This window comes from Staurois parvus, unplaced genomic scaffold (assembly GCF_062004578.1).
Source record: "Staurois parvus isolate SC_StPar_1 unplaced genomic scaffold, SC_StPar_1.0 ptg000657l, whole genome shotgun sequence".
Taxonomy (NCBI): domain Eukaryota; kingdom Metazoa; phylum Chordata; class Amphibia; order Anura; family Ranidae; genus Staurois; species Staurois parvus.
Window position 1 is genome coordinate 3,847,374 of NW_028318453.1, and position 16,317 is coordinate 3,863,690.

Sequence of the window (16,317 nt, forward strand, 5' to 3'; positions counted from 1 at the left end):
AATAAGTGATGGATTCATAATAAAACTGGGCCAAAACATGCATATAATAGGAATAAACCCCTTCCAGGAAGCTCCATACTCAGGGGCTTCCCCTGCTGACACCATCATATATGGAAGTGACACACTACCTTAGACATGGCTGCGCAAAAGGTTCCTGGGAAGTGGCAGCAGACCTACAGTTCCACTTTAAAAAATATTCAATGTAAGCATAAATATCTAATTTAAACATTGACCTTCCGTATGAAAATTAACCCTAAATTGGATGGTAAATAAAATGGAATCATTATTGGTGGCTGACAATGTTTGTGGAGAAGTAACACTAAGGTTGCTTTCACACTGATCCATTTTTGTTCAGTTGTTCATTTAAAAATAGAAGAAAAGTGAAAGAAACCTGCATATTATTATTTATTTATTTCAGGTACTCATGGTATATAGCGCCATCAATTTACGCAGCACTTTCACATATATACTGTATTTTACATTCACATCAGTCCCTAACCCTCAAGGGGCGTACAATCTAAGGTCGCTAACTCCCATTCATACATACACATACTAGGGCCAATTTAGACAGTATCCAATTAACCTACCAGCAAGCCTAGGTTTACAGAATCGCATAACAAGGGGAATCACATTGGTGCCCTTCTAATTAACTCATACCATGTAGCTCTTCATACTGGTCTGTTGTTCTTCAAGTGCGGTTAAAAAAAAATTCTGCTTGTTGAATTTTTGGTGTATGTTTGGACCGGTAAAAAAAAAAAAAAAGCACAGAAAGCTCATCCCTCTATTGAAATGAATGGAAACCGCATCACAAATGCATGAAAACCGCAATGCACCTGTTTGAAGTTCCGAAGCCTAGGTTTACAGAATTGCATGACAAGGGAAATCACATTGGTGCCCTTCTAATCAACTCAGCACAGTGCAATTTTGAAAAAGGTTCCTATTGGACGGCAGTGTAATTTCAGCCTCATAGACTTCTATGTTATCTCACAGAAGTCTCATCAGCATAGATAAGAAGCATTCCTATGTGACTTTGATGGATTCAGTGTTTGTTTAACTCTCACCTCTCCTCCCTGGTCGTCCTTCATCCATCAATTATGATAGAATTGTGATTTTGGAGACTTCCTTGAACTGATTGACCATTCCTTTGATCGAACGACCATTCCTTCAATTGACAAACCCTTCCCTCGATTGATCCCTACTTCCCTCTTTTGATCGATTGATCCTTCCTTCCTTCAAGCGATTGATTTTTCCTTCCTTCAATCGATCCTTCCTTCAAGTGATTGAAGGAATTATAGAAAGATCGATCAAAGGAAGGATAGATTGATGGAAAGATCGATCGATCAATGGTAGGATCAAACAAGCAAAGGAAGGAAGAATCGATTGATGGACGGAACAATCTATCAATGGAAGGATCGATGGATGGAAGAATTGCTCTAAGGAAGGATAAATTGGTCGAAGGAAGAATCGATCAAAGGCAGGATCAATCGAAGGAAGGATCGATTGATCCATGGAAGGAAGGATCAAAACCTCTTCAGTGTGAACCTAGCCTTTAGGCAGCAAGGATGACTGGGCAGAAGAGGTGAGTGTTAAAAAACACTGATCCATCAAAGTTGCATTGGAATGCTTTTTATCTATGCTGATGCAACTGCTGTGAGATAACATAGAAGTCTATGGGGCTGAAATCACACTAAAGTTTGAATATAATGTGATTTCCCTTGTCATGCAATTCTGTGAACCCGGACTTGAGAACTTCTAATTCACATTGAATTTGCAATAGTCGCACTTGAAATTGCATGAAAATCACATTAGAATAGTGGGAAGTGATATGGCAAAAACGCATATTGCATTGGGTTAAATTTATTGCAATGTGGGAAAAACGGGCCAAATTGCATTTGTTTTTGATGCATTTTTTATACAGAGCAGTGTTAAAGTAGCCTAAGGGATTGATTTACTAAAACTAGAGAGCGCAAAATCAGGTGCAGCTGTGCATGGTAGCCAATCAGCTTCCGACTTCAGCTTGTTCAATTAAGCTTTGAAGAAGCTGGAAGCTGATTGTTTTCTATGCAGAACTATACCAGATTTTGCACTCTCCAGTTTTATTAAACCCCTAAGTTTGTATTAAAATGTATGTCAATAAAAAATCCACAACTTAGCTTTTGGCTATTCAGCCTTAAAGAAATGAATGCATATTAAGGTCGTGTTTGTCATATTTGGTCAGAAAGCTGAATTTCATTTTCTTCTTTTTTTTTTTCAACCTTGACACAGGTTATAAGGAAAGGTGAAGTTAGCTGTTGCTGGATTTGTACCCCTTGCAAAGAGAATGAGTTTGTGCAAGACGAGTTTACCTGTACAGCCTGTGATCTAGGGTGGTGGCCTAACCCTGAATTGACAGGTGGGAGGTCTCTATTTAAATGTATGGTAACTATATTATTTTACAGGAATTTAGATGCTGTTTAACAATAAACGAAAAAATGCTGCAGCCTGTTTGGGGAATAGTTTGCGGTAGGTACTTTAACTTTAACTTGCCTAAGAGACTGCCCAGCTTTTGTTGAACTGTACATCTTAAGATGCTTCAAGGGCATGGACATGGTATGTGGAAACAGTATACAGTGGTCCAGCAAAAGCTTCTAAGTGAAAGACCCACCTAACTATCAGGAGAATAAAAAAAATGCAGCAGGTTGAAAGTGGAGCTACCTAATGTAGCTAAAATCGAATTCACTGCACTTTGATGCCCTCAATATCGCAAATATGAGCTAACGTTTGGGTCCAACTCAGTTTGACCGGAACCCTCTGAAAACGGTCTCATGACATCATGCTTCCATCCCAACCAGGTGCGGTCATGGAATTCCCCACCTTTTGGCTGCATGAAACAAAGAAGCGGGAATGCTGGTGACATTATTGACCTAATATGGCACATTCCATGTCCAATGCTGATTGGGACGGTGGCCTGCTGTCATGTGACAGTGTCACATCAGTGAACCTTAGCTCATCTTTACCCAAGACATCTTTGGGCTAACAAAAGCGAATACTATAAGACTTGGTATATTGAGGTTAATATTAAACAGACATGAATTATTATTAGGTATTAATTATGATGAACAATTATAGAAAATAGAAGTTCATTTTTAACAGAAACCAAAATGCAGAGTACTTTGTAATGGATTTTATTTTATTTATTTTGGTGTTCTTAGTATTTGGAATGCTGTTTTTTTTTGTGTATGTATATTATAGTTAGTTGTGTACTGGTGCTTTAAAGCTGAGATCCAGGCAAATATCTGCATTAAAAGCCATGAAATCTGTTTTACTGTTCAAAGGATTTGTAATATTTTCTGTTCATCCCTGAGATTTAGACAGCCCTGCCAGACAGCAGAACCAGACTGCAGATAGGTAATATAATAATGCCCTTCAAAAAGACCCGTGGGTGTGCCTATTTTATAAGACAGAGGTGTCAGTGAAACAATATAAAAATAGTATACTATACCATCTAATCAGCGCTGCAAAAGGTTTAATCCCCACATTTTGGCAGGCACGGGACCCTCCATCAATGAGGGATTGAACAGACAGGATAAATAAAATGGAGGAGCTATACCATATAGATGAAGATAGAATGGAAAAATTTAGAAAGGTTTGGAGTAGGAGGTATGATTTTAAGATATCTGAAAAATACCTTGAAGCGATGGGTTCCTCAGTAGTAGAGCTGGAGAATTAACACAATAAATGGACAGCTGTAAAGGGAAGAGAGAATATAGGGTTGAGACTGTGATTGGAAAATAGGGTAGGAAATAAATGGAAATAAATATTTGGACAGGGGTAATTTATTGGGGAGGGAGGGACAAGGGGGAGGTGGAATGAGGCGTAAAGAAAGTTTTTTTGGATTGTTTGTGTTTTGATAAATTACATTTTATATTATATGTAATATATTTATTATATTTTAATTAAAAAAAGTAATATAATAATGTCTTGTCCCTGCCCCCAGCCTGTGATTAGACAGTAAAGGAAGAACTGGAAACCATTTCTGTCCCTGTGCTCCCTCCTCCTATCAGTGGTTATTTAGTAAAAGGCAAATAGGCTGTTCACATTACAAGGGATTTTTTTTTTTTTTTTGCAAGGGAATTTTTCCTTAGCTTAGTGAATGAGGTAAAGCTCTGCTGACTTCCATTATCCAATCATGTCCAAGCAAAAATGCTGTTTTTTGTTTTCCTTGTATGTGATTGGGTATTCTCTATGAATTTTCACCACATTTACCAAGCTCGAAAAAAAGTCCCTTGCAGATTATTTGCCTTTACTAAATTAACTCCAGTATATACACTATTTTACCAAAAGTATTGGGACACCCCTCCAAATCATTGGATTCAGGTGTACCAATCAGCTCCATTGCCACAGGTATAAAAATCAAGCACCTAGGCATGCAGACTGCTTCTATAAACTCTTGTGAAAGAATGGGTCGCTCTCAGGAGCTCAGTGAATTCAAGCATAGTACTGTGATAATTTACCACCTTAGCAATAAGTCCATTCATGAAATTTCGTTGCTACTAAATATTCCAATGTCAACAGTTAGTGGTATTATAACAAAGTGGAAGCAACTGGGAACAACAGCAACTCAGCCACGAAGTGGTTGGCCACGTAAAACGACCGAGCGGGGTCACCAACTATGTGTCAATAGCTAAAGACCTCTTTATGTGGCCTTTAGCACAACAGTGTGTCAGAGCTTCATGGAATGGGTTTCCATGGCCAAGTAGCTACATCCAAGCCTTACATCACCAAATGCAATGCCAAGCTTCGGATGCAGTGGTGTAAAGCATAGCACCACTGGACTCTAGAGCAGTGGAGATGTGTTCTCTGGAGTGACAAATCACGCTTCCCTGTCTGGCAATTTGATGCACGTGTCTGGGTTTGGCGGTTGCCAGGAGAACGGTACTTGGCTGACTGCCTTGTACCCAGTGTAAAGTTTGGTGGAGGGGAGGGGGGATTATGGTGTGGGGCTGTTTTTCAGGGGTTGGGCTTGGCCCCTTAGTTCCAGTGAAGGGAGCTCTTAAGGCGTCAGCATACCATGACATTTTGGACAATTTCATGCTAACAACTTTGTGGGAACCGTTGGGGGATGGCCCCTTCCTGTTCCAACATGGTTGCACAAAGCAAGATATAGACATGGATGAGCAAGTTTGGGGTGGAGGAACTTAACTGACCTGCACAGAAACCTGACCTCAACTTGATAGAACACCTTTGGGATGAATTCGAGCAGAGACTGCGAACCAGGTCTTCTCGTCTGACATCAGTGCCTGACCTCACAAATGTGCTTTTGGAAGAATGGTCTAACATTCCCATAGACACACTCCTAAACTTTGTGGACAGCCTTCCCAGAAGAGTTGAAGCGGTTATACCTGAAAAGTGTGGGCCAAATCAATATCGAATACTACGAACTAAGATGCCATTAAAGTTCATGTGCGTGTAAAGGCAGGCATCCTTATACTTTTGGCAATATAGTGTATATATTTTAATGAATACATATGTGCACAAATTAGTGTTTTATGCCTGTCTCCAGTTCGTGTTTTTTTTGTTTTTTTTTACTTTGTGTCTTTGATAAAAAGTAAAATAATGAGACTAACGAGCAGGTGTAGAATAGTTGAAAGGAGCTTATGCAACCCTCATGAGTTGTTGCTTATTGTTAATGCTTGTAGCAGAATCTTTTTTTCTCTCTTTTCTTTTTAATGTCATATTATGAAAACTGACATTTTTGATGCCCAGCTAGAAATCCCTTGATTTTGAAGATTGTTTTAAAGTGATGTACATGGAGCTTTCTTGATAACTGCTTATGTAAGTCACAAAAAAGACTCACATCGGGATGCTATAAAAACACCATAAGGTAGCATCGTAGTAAGCGCCAAGCAGATGGAGATTACCTTCAACAAACTGTTTGCTGAAGTAGTGTATTTAAATTGTACAATAAATATGTAAATGCCATTTTACTTCTCTGTTCTGCTCTGCAACAACATATTTGCTTAATGTATAACGGATGAAAAGTATCTGCTACACAATGATTATTGTTTGTCCTAAAGTTAGACATCTCGTTGACTGTGAACCTTAAATGAACCGTATGTTTTTCTGCTAGATTGCGGGCATACAGCAAACTCACTTAATTACATTATGCATGTATTTCATCACATACCTCATAAATAAGTGGTAAAAAAGTACACTATTTAGAATTACAATTAATATTAAGCATAAAATTTCATAACTGCCATTAGTATTAGAAATACAGTAATTTACCATTCCTGCATTTTCATAATGAACCAAATTTTTTTTATATTTTTGCATGATGTGTCAGTATAAATAGCAAATACATGAAAGCTTCTTTAGAATAAATGATAAAGCACAATGAAAAATTAAATGTTGGTGGCTATGGGCTATTAGTAATTATTGCTTGATGGCCAGTGTTATTAAATTACAGCACTATTGTAAGTAGGTTTTAGTGGATGTTGAGTCTGATTGACTCATGCATCTAGCAACATAGGATACGGTTTTCAAAACAAGGTATTGAGATATTCTGGTGGTCCAGATCATTAGCCAACCATCTTGGTAAAAGCAAACATTTCTTCAAAAACAGGCAAACAAAGTAGTTTTTCTTCAGCATAAACCAAACAAAACAGTCCATACACTTCTAGTATAAAAAGAAAGATTTGGATCACTGCCAGTGAAAGCCTGTCCCACAATATGGTTTAACCACTTGCCTACTGGGCACTTTTACCCCCTCTCTGCCCGCGCCAATGTCCAGCTTTCAGTGCTGGCACACTTTGAATGGCAACATTGTACCCAAATGAAATTTTTATCATTTTTTTCACACAAATAGAGCTTTCTTTTGGTGGTATTTAATTGGGTGTTTTATATTTTGCTAAACAAATGAAAAAAGACCAACAAGTTTGAAAAAAAAAGTTTTTCTTTGTTTCTATTATAAAATTTTACAAACAGGTAATTTTTATCCTTCATTGATGCGCATTGATGAGGCTCCACTGATAGGCACTGATCGGCAGCACTGATAGGCACTGATAGGCAGTATGGATGGGCACTGATAGGCACTGATAAGGCGGCACTAATGGACACTAATAGGCAGCACTCAAGGGCACTGTTAGGCGGCACTGACTGGCAGCCACTGACAGGCACTGACTGGCAGCACTGCTGGGCACATTTGGAGCTGCACTGATAAGGCACTGGTAATCAGTTCCCTGATTATCACTGTAGATGTCTCCTTTCACAGGTTCCGGTTATCGACAGTAGAGATGAGCGAATCGAACCAGGCGAACCGGAATTCGAGTCGAATTTCAGGAAATATTCGATTCGCGGCGAAACCGAAATTTTGCCTACTTCGGGTGCGCGAATCGAACATTTCCCTATCAGCCGGCAAAAGTGTCCCTGCAGTGAGCTCCGCTATTTCTGACAGTTCTCTGACAGAAGGAACACATGTTTAGCGGTTGAAACATTGTATCTATTAGTTTACATTTAGGATACAGATGTTTCAACCACTGTTCATGTGAAGAAGCTGTGAGAGAACTGTCAGAAATAGAGGAACTCTGCACATACACTTTTTGCCGGCTTGGAATTATTCTTCTTTTCATCCTACTTCTTCTTCTTCTTCTTCTTCTTCATCCTCATCCTCATCCTCTTCTTCTGAGGATGAGGATGAGGATGAAGAAGAAGAAGAAGCAGTAGGATGAAAATAAGAATAATTCCAAGCCGGCAAAAAGTGTATGTGCAGAGTTCCTCTATTCTGCAGATACACTTAGAGGAGCTCTGCACATACACTTTTTGCCTGTTTGGAATTAATCTTATTTTCATCCTACTTCTTCTTCTTCTTCTTCTTCTTCTTCTTTATCCTCATCCTCAGAAGAAGAAGAAGAGGATGAAGAAGAAGAAGAAGAAGAAGAAGAAGTAGGATGAAAATAAGAATAATTGCAAGCCGGCAAAAAGTGTATGTGCAGAGTTCCTCTATTCTGCAGATACACTTAGAGGAGCTCTGCACATACACTTTTTGCCGGCTTGGAATTAATCTTATTTTCATCCTACTTCTTCTTCTTCTTCTTCATCCTCATCCTCAGAAGAAGAAGAAGAGGATGAGGATGAGGATGAAGAAGAAGAAGAAGAAGAAGAAGTAGGATGAAAATAAGAATAATTCCAAGCCGGCAAAAAGTGTATGTGCAGAGCTCCTCTAAGTGTATCTGCAGAGCTCCTCTAAGTGTATCTGCAGAATAGAGGAACTCTGCACATACACTTTTTGCCGGAAACCGCTGTATGGAGGGAATGTCCCAGAACTGTCAGAAATAGTCTATTTCTGACAGTTCTGGGACATTCACTCCATACAGCTGTTTCAACCGCTGTATGGAGGGAATGTCATAGAACTGTCAGAAATAGACTATTAATGGGGACAGTTCAACCGCTGTATGGAAGGACAGTCCCAGAACTGTCATTAATAGTCTATTTCTGACAGTTCTATGACATTCCCTCCATACAGCGGTTGAAACAGCTGTATGGAGTGAATGTCCCAGAACTGTCAGAAATAGACTATTTCTGACAGTTCTGGGACATTCACTCCATACAGCGGTTGAAACATTGTATCTATTTTTTTCCATAAATGACATTCTGCAGATACACTTAGAGGAGCGCTGCAGATACACTTTTTGCCGGCTTGGAATTATTCTTATTTTCATCCTACTTCTTCTTTTTCTTCTTATGAGGATGAGGATGAAGAAGAAGAAGTAGGATGAAAATAAGATTAATTCCAAGCCGGCAAAAAGTGTATCTGCAGCGCTCCTCTAAGTGTATTTGCAGAATGTCATTTATGGAAAAAAATAGATACAATGTTTCAACCGCTGTATGGAAGGACAGTCCCAGAACTGTCATAAATAGTCTATTTCTGACAGTTCTGGGACATTCACTCCATACAGCTGTTTCAACCGCTGTATGGAGGGAATGTCATAGAACTGTCAGAAATAGACTATTAATGACAGTTCTGGGACTGTCCTTCCATACAGCGGTTGAAACATTGTATGTATTTGTTTCCATAAATGGATCCATTTATGGAAACAAATACATACAATGTTTCAACCGCTGTATGGAAGGACAGTCCCAGAACTGTCATTAATAGTCTATTTCTGACAGTTCCATGACATTCCCTCCATACAGCGGTTGAAACAGCTGTATGGAGTGAATGTCCCAGAACTGTCAGAAATAGACTATTTCTGACAGTTCTGGGACAATCACTCCATACAGCTGTTTCAACCGCTGTATGGAGGGAATGTCATGGAACTGTCAGAAATAGACTATTAATGACAGTTCTGGGACTGTCCTTCCATACAGCGGTTGAAACATTGTATGTATTTGTTTCCATAAATGGATCCATTTATGGAAACAAATACATACAATGTTTCAACCGCTGTATGGAAGGACAGTCCCAGAACTGTCATTAATAGTCTATTTCTGACAGTTCCATGACATTCCCTCCATACAGCGGTTGAAACAGCTGTATGGAGTGAATGTCCCAGAACTGTCAGAAATAGACTATTTCTGACAGTTCTGGGACAATCACTCCATACAGCTGTTTCAACCGCTGTATGGAGGGAATGTCATACAGCGGTTGAAACAGCTGTATGGAGTGAATGTCCCAGAACTGTCAGAAATAGACTATTTCTGACAGTTCTGGGACAATCACTCCATACAGCTGTTTCAACCGCTGTATGGAGGGAATGTCATAGAACTGTCAGAAATAGACTATTAATGACAGTTCTGGGACTGTCCTTCCATACAGCGGTTGAAACATTGTATCTATTTGTTTCCATAAATGGATCCATTTATGGAAACAAATAGATACAATGTTTCAACCGCTGTATGGAAGGACAGTCCCAGAACTGTCATTAATAGTCTATTTCTGAAACAGCTGTATGGAGTGAATGTCCCAGAACTGTCAGAAATAGACTATTTCTGACAGTTCTGGGACTGTCCTTCCATACAGCGGTTGAAACATTGTATCTATTTTTTTCCATAAATGACATTCTGCAAATACACTTAGAGGAGCGCTGCAGATACACTTTTTGCCGGCTTGGAATTAATCTTATTTTCATCCTACTTCTTCTTCTTCATCCTCATCCTCATCCTCATAAGAAGAAAAAGAAGAAGTAGGATGAAAATAAGAATAATTCCAAGCCGGCAAAAAGTGTATCTGCAGCGCTCCTCTAAGTGTATCTGCAGAATGTCATTTATGGAAAAAAATAGATACAATGTTTCAACCGCTGTATGGAGTGAATGTCCCAGAACTGTCATAAATAGTCTATTTCTGACAGTTCTGGGACATTCACTCCATACAGCTGTTTCAACCGCTGTATGGAGGGAATGTCATGGAACTGTCAGAAATAGACTATTAATGACAGTTCTGGGACTCTGACAGTTCCATGACATTCCCTCCATACAGCGGTTGAAACAGCTGTATGGAGTGAATGTCCCAGAACTGTCAGAAATAGACTATTTCTGACAGTTCTGGGACATTCACTCCATACAGCGGTTGAAACATTGTATCTATTTTTTTCCATAAATGACATTCTGCAGATACACTTAGAGGAGCGCTGCAGATACACTTTTTGCCGGCTTGGAATTATTCTTATTTTCATCCTACTTCTTCTTTTTCTTCTTATGAGGATGAGGATGAAGAAGAAGAAGTAGGATGAAAATAAGATTAATTCCAAGCCGGCAAAAAGTGTATCTGCAGCGCTCCTCTAAGTGTATTTGCAGAATGTCATTTATGGAAAAAAATAGATACAATGTTTCAACCGCTGTATGGAAGGACAGTCCCAGAACTGTCATAAATAGTCTATTTCTGACAGTTCTGGGACATTCACTCCATACAGCTGTTTCAACCGCTGTATGGAGGGAATGTCATAGAACTGTCAGAAATAGACTATTAATGACAGTTCTGGGACTGTCCTTCCATACAGCGGTTGAAACATTGTATGTATTTGTTTCCATAAATGGATCCATTTATGGAAACAAATACATACAATGTTTCAACCGCTGTATGGAAGGACAGTCCCAGAACTGTCATTAATAGTCTATTTCTGACAGTTCCATGACATTCCCTCCATACAGCGGTTGAAACAGCTGTATGGAGTGAATGTCCCAGAACTGTCAGAAATAGACTATTTCTGACAGTTCTGGGACAATCACTCCATACAGCTGTTTCAACCGCTGTATGGAGGGAATGTCATGGAACTGTCAGAAATAGACTATTAATGACAGTTCTGGGACTGTCCTTCCATACAGCGGTTGAAACATTGTATGTATTTGTTTCCATAAATGGATCCATTTATGGAAACAAATACATACAATGTTTCAACCGCTGTATGGAAGGACAGTCCCAGAACTGTCATTAATAGTCTATTTCTGACAGTTCCATGACATTCCCTCCATACAGCGGTTGAAACAGCTGTATGGAGTGAATGTCCCAGAACTGTCAGAAATAGACTATTTCTGACAGTTCTGGGACAATCACTCCATACAGCTGTTTCAACCGCTGTATGGAGGGAATGTCATACAGCGGTTGAAACAGCTGTATGGAGTGAATGTCCCAGAACTGTCAGAAATAGACTATTTCTGACAGTTCTGGGACAATCACTCCATACAGCTGTTTCAACCGCTGTATGGAGGGAATGTCATAGAACTGTCAGAAATAGACTATTAATGACAGTTCTGGGACTGTCCTTCCATACAGCGGTTGAAACATTGTATCTATTTGTTTCCATAAATGGATCCATTTATGGAAACAAATAGATACAATGTTTCAACCGCTGTATGGAAGGACAGTCCCAGAACTGTCATTAATAGTCTATTTCTGAAACAGCTGTATGGAGTGAATGTCCCAGAACTGTCAGAAATAGACTATTTCTGACAGTTCTGGGACTGTCCTTCCATACAGCGGTTGAAACATTGTATCTATTTTTTTCCATAAATGACATTCTGCAAATACACTTAGAGGAGCGCTGCAGATACACTTTTTGCCGGCTTGGAATTAATCTTATTTTCATCCTACTTCTTCTTCTTCATCCTCATCCTCATCCTCATAAGAAGAAAAAGAAGAAGTAGGATGAAAATAAGAATAATTCCAAGCCGGCAAAAAGTGTATCTGCAGCGCTCCTCTAAGTGTATCTGCAGAATGTCATTTATGGAAAAAAATAGATACAATGTTTCAACCGCTGTATGGAGTGAATGTCCCAGAACTGTCATAAATAGTCTATTTCTGACAGTTCTGGGACATTCACTCCATACAGCTGTTTCAACCGCTGTATGGAGGGAATGTCATGGAACTGTCAGAAATAGACTATTAATGACAGTTCTGGGACTCTGACAGTTCCATGACATTCCCTCCATACAGCGGTTGAAACAGCTGTATGGAGTGAATGTCCCAGAACTGTCAGAAATAGACTATTTCTGACAGTTCTGGGACAATCACTCCATACAGCTGTTTCAACCGCTGTATGGAGGGAATGTCATGGAACTGTCAGAAATAGACTATTAATGACAGTTCTGGGACTCTGACAGTTCCATGACATTCCCTCCATACAGCGGTTGAAACAGCTGTATGGAGTGAATGTCCCAGAACTGTCAGAAATAGACAGAAACTGTCACAGAACTGTCCTTCTTCTCATCCTTCTCCTTCTTCTCATCCTTCTTCTCATCCTTCTTCTCATCCTTCTTCTCATCCTTCTTCTCATCCTTCTCCTTCTTCTCATCCTTCTCCTTCTTCTCATCCTTCTCCTTCTCCTTCTTCTCATCCTTCTCCTTCTTCTCATCCTTCTCCTTCTCCTTCTTCTCATCCTTCTCCTTCTCCTTCTTCTCATCCTTCTCCTTCTCATCCTTCTCCTTCTCCTTCTTCTCATCCTTCTCCTTCTCCTTCTTCTCATCCTTCTCCTTCTCCTTCTTCTCATCCTTCTCCTTCTCCTTCTTCTCATCCTTCTCCTTCTCCATCTTCTCATCCTTCTCCTTCTCCTTCTTCTCATCCTTCTCCTTCTTCTCATCCTTCTCCTTCTCCTTCTTCTCATCCTTCTCCTTCTTCTCATCCTTCTCCTTCTCCTCATCCTTCTCCTTCTCCTTCTTCTCATCCTTCTCCTTCTCCTTCTTCTCATCCTTCTCCTTCTCCTTCTTCTCATCCTTCTCCTTCTCCTTCTTCTCATCCTTCTCCTTCTCCTTCTTCTCATCCTTCTCCTTCTCCTTCTTCTCATCCTTCTCCTTCTCCTTCTCCTTCTCTTTCCTCATCTCCAAGGGCATTTAAATTAAAGGTACAGTGTTCTGCACTAATTTAAAGGCTCTCTGAAGCCTAGAAACCCTTTTTATAAGTCATCTTCGTAGCGAAGAAATTCGCATCGAATCGAATTTCACACTGGAATTCGCCGAATCAGCCGAATCGAATTTTTGAGAAATTCGCTCATCTCTAATCGACAGTACTTTCCTCACACTGTGGCAACGTGAGGAAAGTACTGACTATAACTGGTAAGCGTATTTACATGGTGATCATCTGTGATTGGACACAGCTGAACATGTAATAAAAGTCCACTGTGATCGGCCCTTTACTGTGTCACGTGATCAACTGGGGGCACACGGGGGGGTGCGTTCTGGGAGGTCGTCATATTGCGCCCTCCTGGAACTGGATGACCGCGCTGTAGCCATCATTCAGCTATAGCTTGGTCAAGAAGTGGTTAAAGTTTCCACCTGCTTCATTTTATCCAGAAAAGTCTCAAGATCCCAGTAACGTCTCACTAACCAGGCAGCTCACGGCCCTCTCACAATAGTGTCCTGTTCCACTAGTGTCCTGTTCCACTCAACACCTCATGGACACCTGCTGGCTACTTCCTGTCCTTTTCAGCAATGTTTCTCAGTTGGGTTAACCCCTTCAGGGCCAAAGTACTCTTTCCAACCCCAAATCTGTCTGAGCCTCCAAATTCTGGGACCCATGTGAGGAATTAATACCCCTGGGAAAACTGCAAATCCGTTTTCTCTCTGTAATGGATCACCCAGGAACCCCTCACCCTGAACAGTGAGAATCCCTGAGTACTCCACACGGCTTCTTGTCACCTCCTTAAAGGGACCATAACCCAGACATATACCTCCCATCCAGGACACAACACTGGCATCCTGCACAGTATATTAAATACAGTATAGTAAATCCAAACTGAACTCTTTAGACCTAAATTTTTTTTTTTTCAGCACAAAGAGCAGTACCTATATTTACAGTGAAGTATTCTTTGTACCACTGGCTGCTCTTTGTTGAAATCTAAAGTTGCATACCCTCCCTTCCACCAATAGCCCCACAGGTGTAATCTTTCAGTGCTACCCGATTATTATGATCAGCTGAACCAATCACTGGCGCTCAGCATCAGTGCCAACTATGTCCCCTTTTCCTTCCCCTCCTCTTTTCATACAACCTAAACTATAGCTTTTATCAATGAAAACCGAACTAAGAATGGAGGAGGGAAACCATCCATCCTCCCATCCTCTATTGATATAGTGTTTGTCATTGATAGAAGCTATAGTATAACTTTTATGAATGGAAGAGGAGGCAGAAGGGGCCAACATAGTCAACACTCTTAATGAGTGCTTGTGATAGGTGCAGTCAATCATATTAACCCCAGCAGCACCAGAAGATTATTGCTGCATTGGTATGGAGAGGTGGCAGAAGACTTCAGATTTCAAGAGAGCAGTCACCATGCCAAGACTGAATGTAAGTGCCATCTCTTGGGCTGATTTTACTGTAAAAGAGAAAAGTAATTAAATGCAGACTTGAAGGGTCTGTAAAAAAGTTGCTGGGCGAATGTCAAAAGCAACAGAATCACGAATTCTGACTGTATTTTGCTTAACAACTTACTGACTGTGCTATAGCTGAAATACGGCTGCAGCACAGTTTTCTAGCTCTGAGAGGGCATCCATAGACATTTTCCTGGAACCCCACCCCCTGTGCGCTCCCAGGATGTGCATAGGGCTCGCTCTTTGATTACTGTGTCCTTGGACACAGCTCATCACAGATCAAGGTAAAGGGCCAATCACAGCATCCCTTTACCATGTGATCAGCTGTGTCCAATCACAGCTGATCACATGTAAACAAACTTGCCAGTTATCAGCATTTTCTTTCCTCACACACTGTAACTGTGTGAGGAAAGGAAAGTCAATAATAGTGCAGCATATCAGTGCCCATCAGTGTCATCTTATCAGTGCAGCCTCATCAGTGCCCATCAGTGCAGCTTATCAGTGTCCATAAGTGCCACCTCATCAGTGCCCCTCAGTTCCAATCAGTGCTGCCTCATCTGTGCAGCCTCATCAGTGCAGCCTCATCAGAGCACCTCAGTGAAGAAAAAAAAATATTTTTTTATTTGCAAAATTTTATAACAAACTATGAAAAAAAAATTTCAAAATGTTTGGACTTTTTTTGTAAAAAATAAAAATTTCATATGGGTACAGTGTTGCGTGACCATGCAATTGTCATTCAAAGTGCAACAGTACTAAAAGCTGAAAATTGGCATAGGCAGGAAAGGGGTGAAAGTGTCCAGTATTGAAGTAGTTAATCATTTATTCTGCTTCTCAGCTCCATCCTGTAGCCATAATATGGGACTTTGCTGATTGTACCTTGGGAAAAATACTGTATTATGGCCACTAGAAGGAGTTGATGATCAAAGAAAATCAACATATTTAGAAAAATAGGTCAGAATATGTGGTAGCTGGGGAAATGCTTGTGAAATTCATCAAGCAAATTTTTAAACAAATAACCCCCCTTAACTTACTGAAGTACTGCATGTTCCAGGTGCATCAGAAGTAAATATGTTAAATTTTTTTTGTAAACAGCCACAGCCTGGATAGAAAAACTTATCACTTTTAAGCATGTTACAGACTGAGATTCTTGCTTTATGTATAGAAGCAATCGTCTCTCTGCAGAGCCAGAACTCTTTAGTCAGCAGGATGCATGAGCTTTGCTGATTTGTGAGCAATAGCTCTGAATCAGACGCAAGTTTGTAGGACCTTTGTAGACCATTGCTTCAGCACAGAATCCCACTCTGCAACATGCATGCAGGACATAGGTTTTTCTTCTTTACAGACACTGGACATTATCGGGTGGTCTGAAGAGGTAAAGGAGAATGTAGTGTTAGAAAAAGAGAAATGGCAACGTGTTTCCAAAAAGAGATAGTAATAGAAGTATGATGGGAGGCGGTGGCTCCTGGGGGGAGGAGTGGGGTTGTGTTGAAGGTTTCTTTCCTTGAGGACAGACTAAATTGAGTTCTTGGGATTAGAAAACAG

The 16,317-nt window shown here is 40.2% G+C and overlaps 1 protein-coding gene across 1 annotated transcript in view; it reads left to right on the forward strand.

Moving 5' to 3' along the window:
- Window positions 1–16,317, forward strand: part of LOC149448785 (metabotropic glutamate receptor 1-like) — a 134,889-nt gene that overhangs the window by 85,576 nt on the left and 32,996 nt on the right. The window contains exon 5 of the mRNA XM_089694294.1: window positions 2,266–2,392. Coding sequence (XP_089550420.1) covers window positions 2,266–2,392 — 127 coding nt within the window. The remainder of the gene's footprint in view (window positions 1–2,265; window positions 2,393–16,317) is intronic.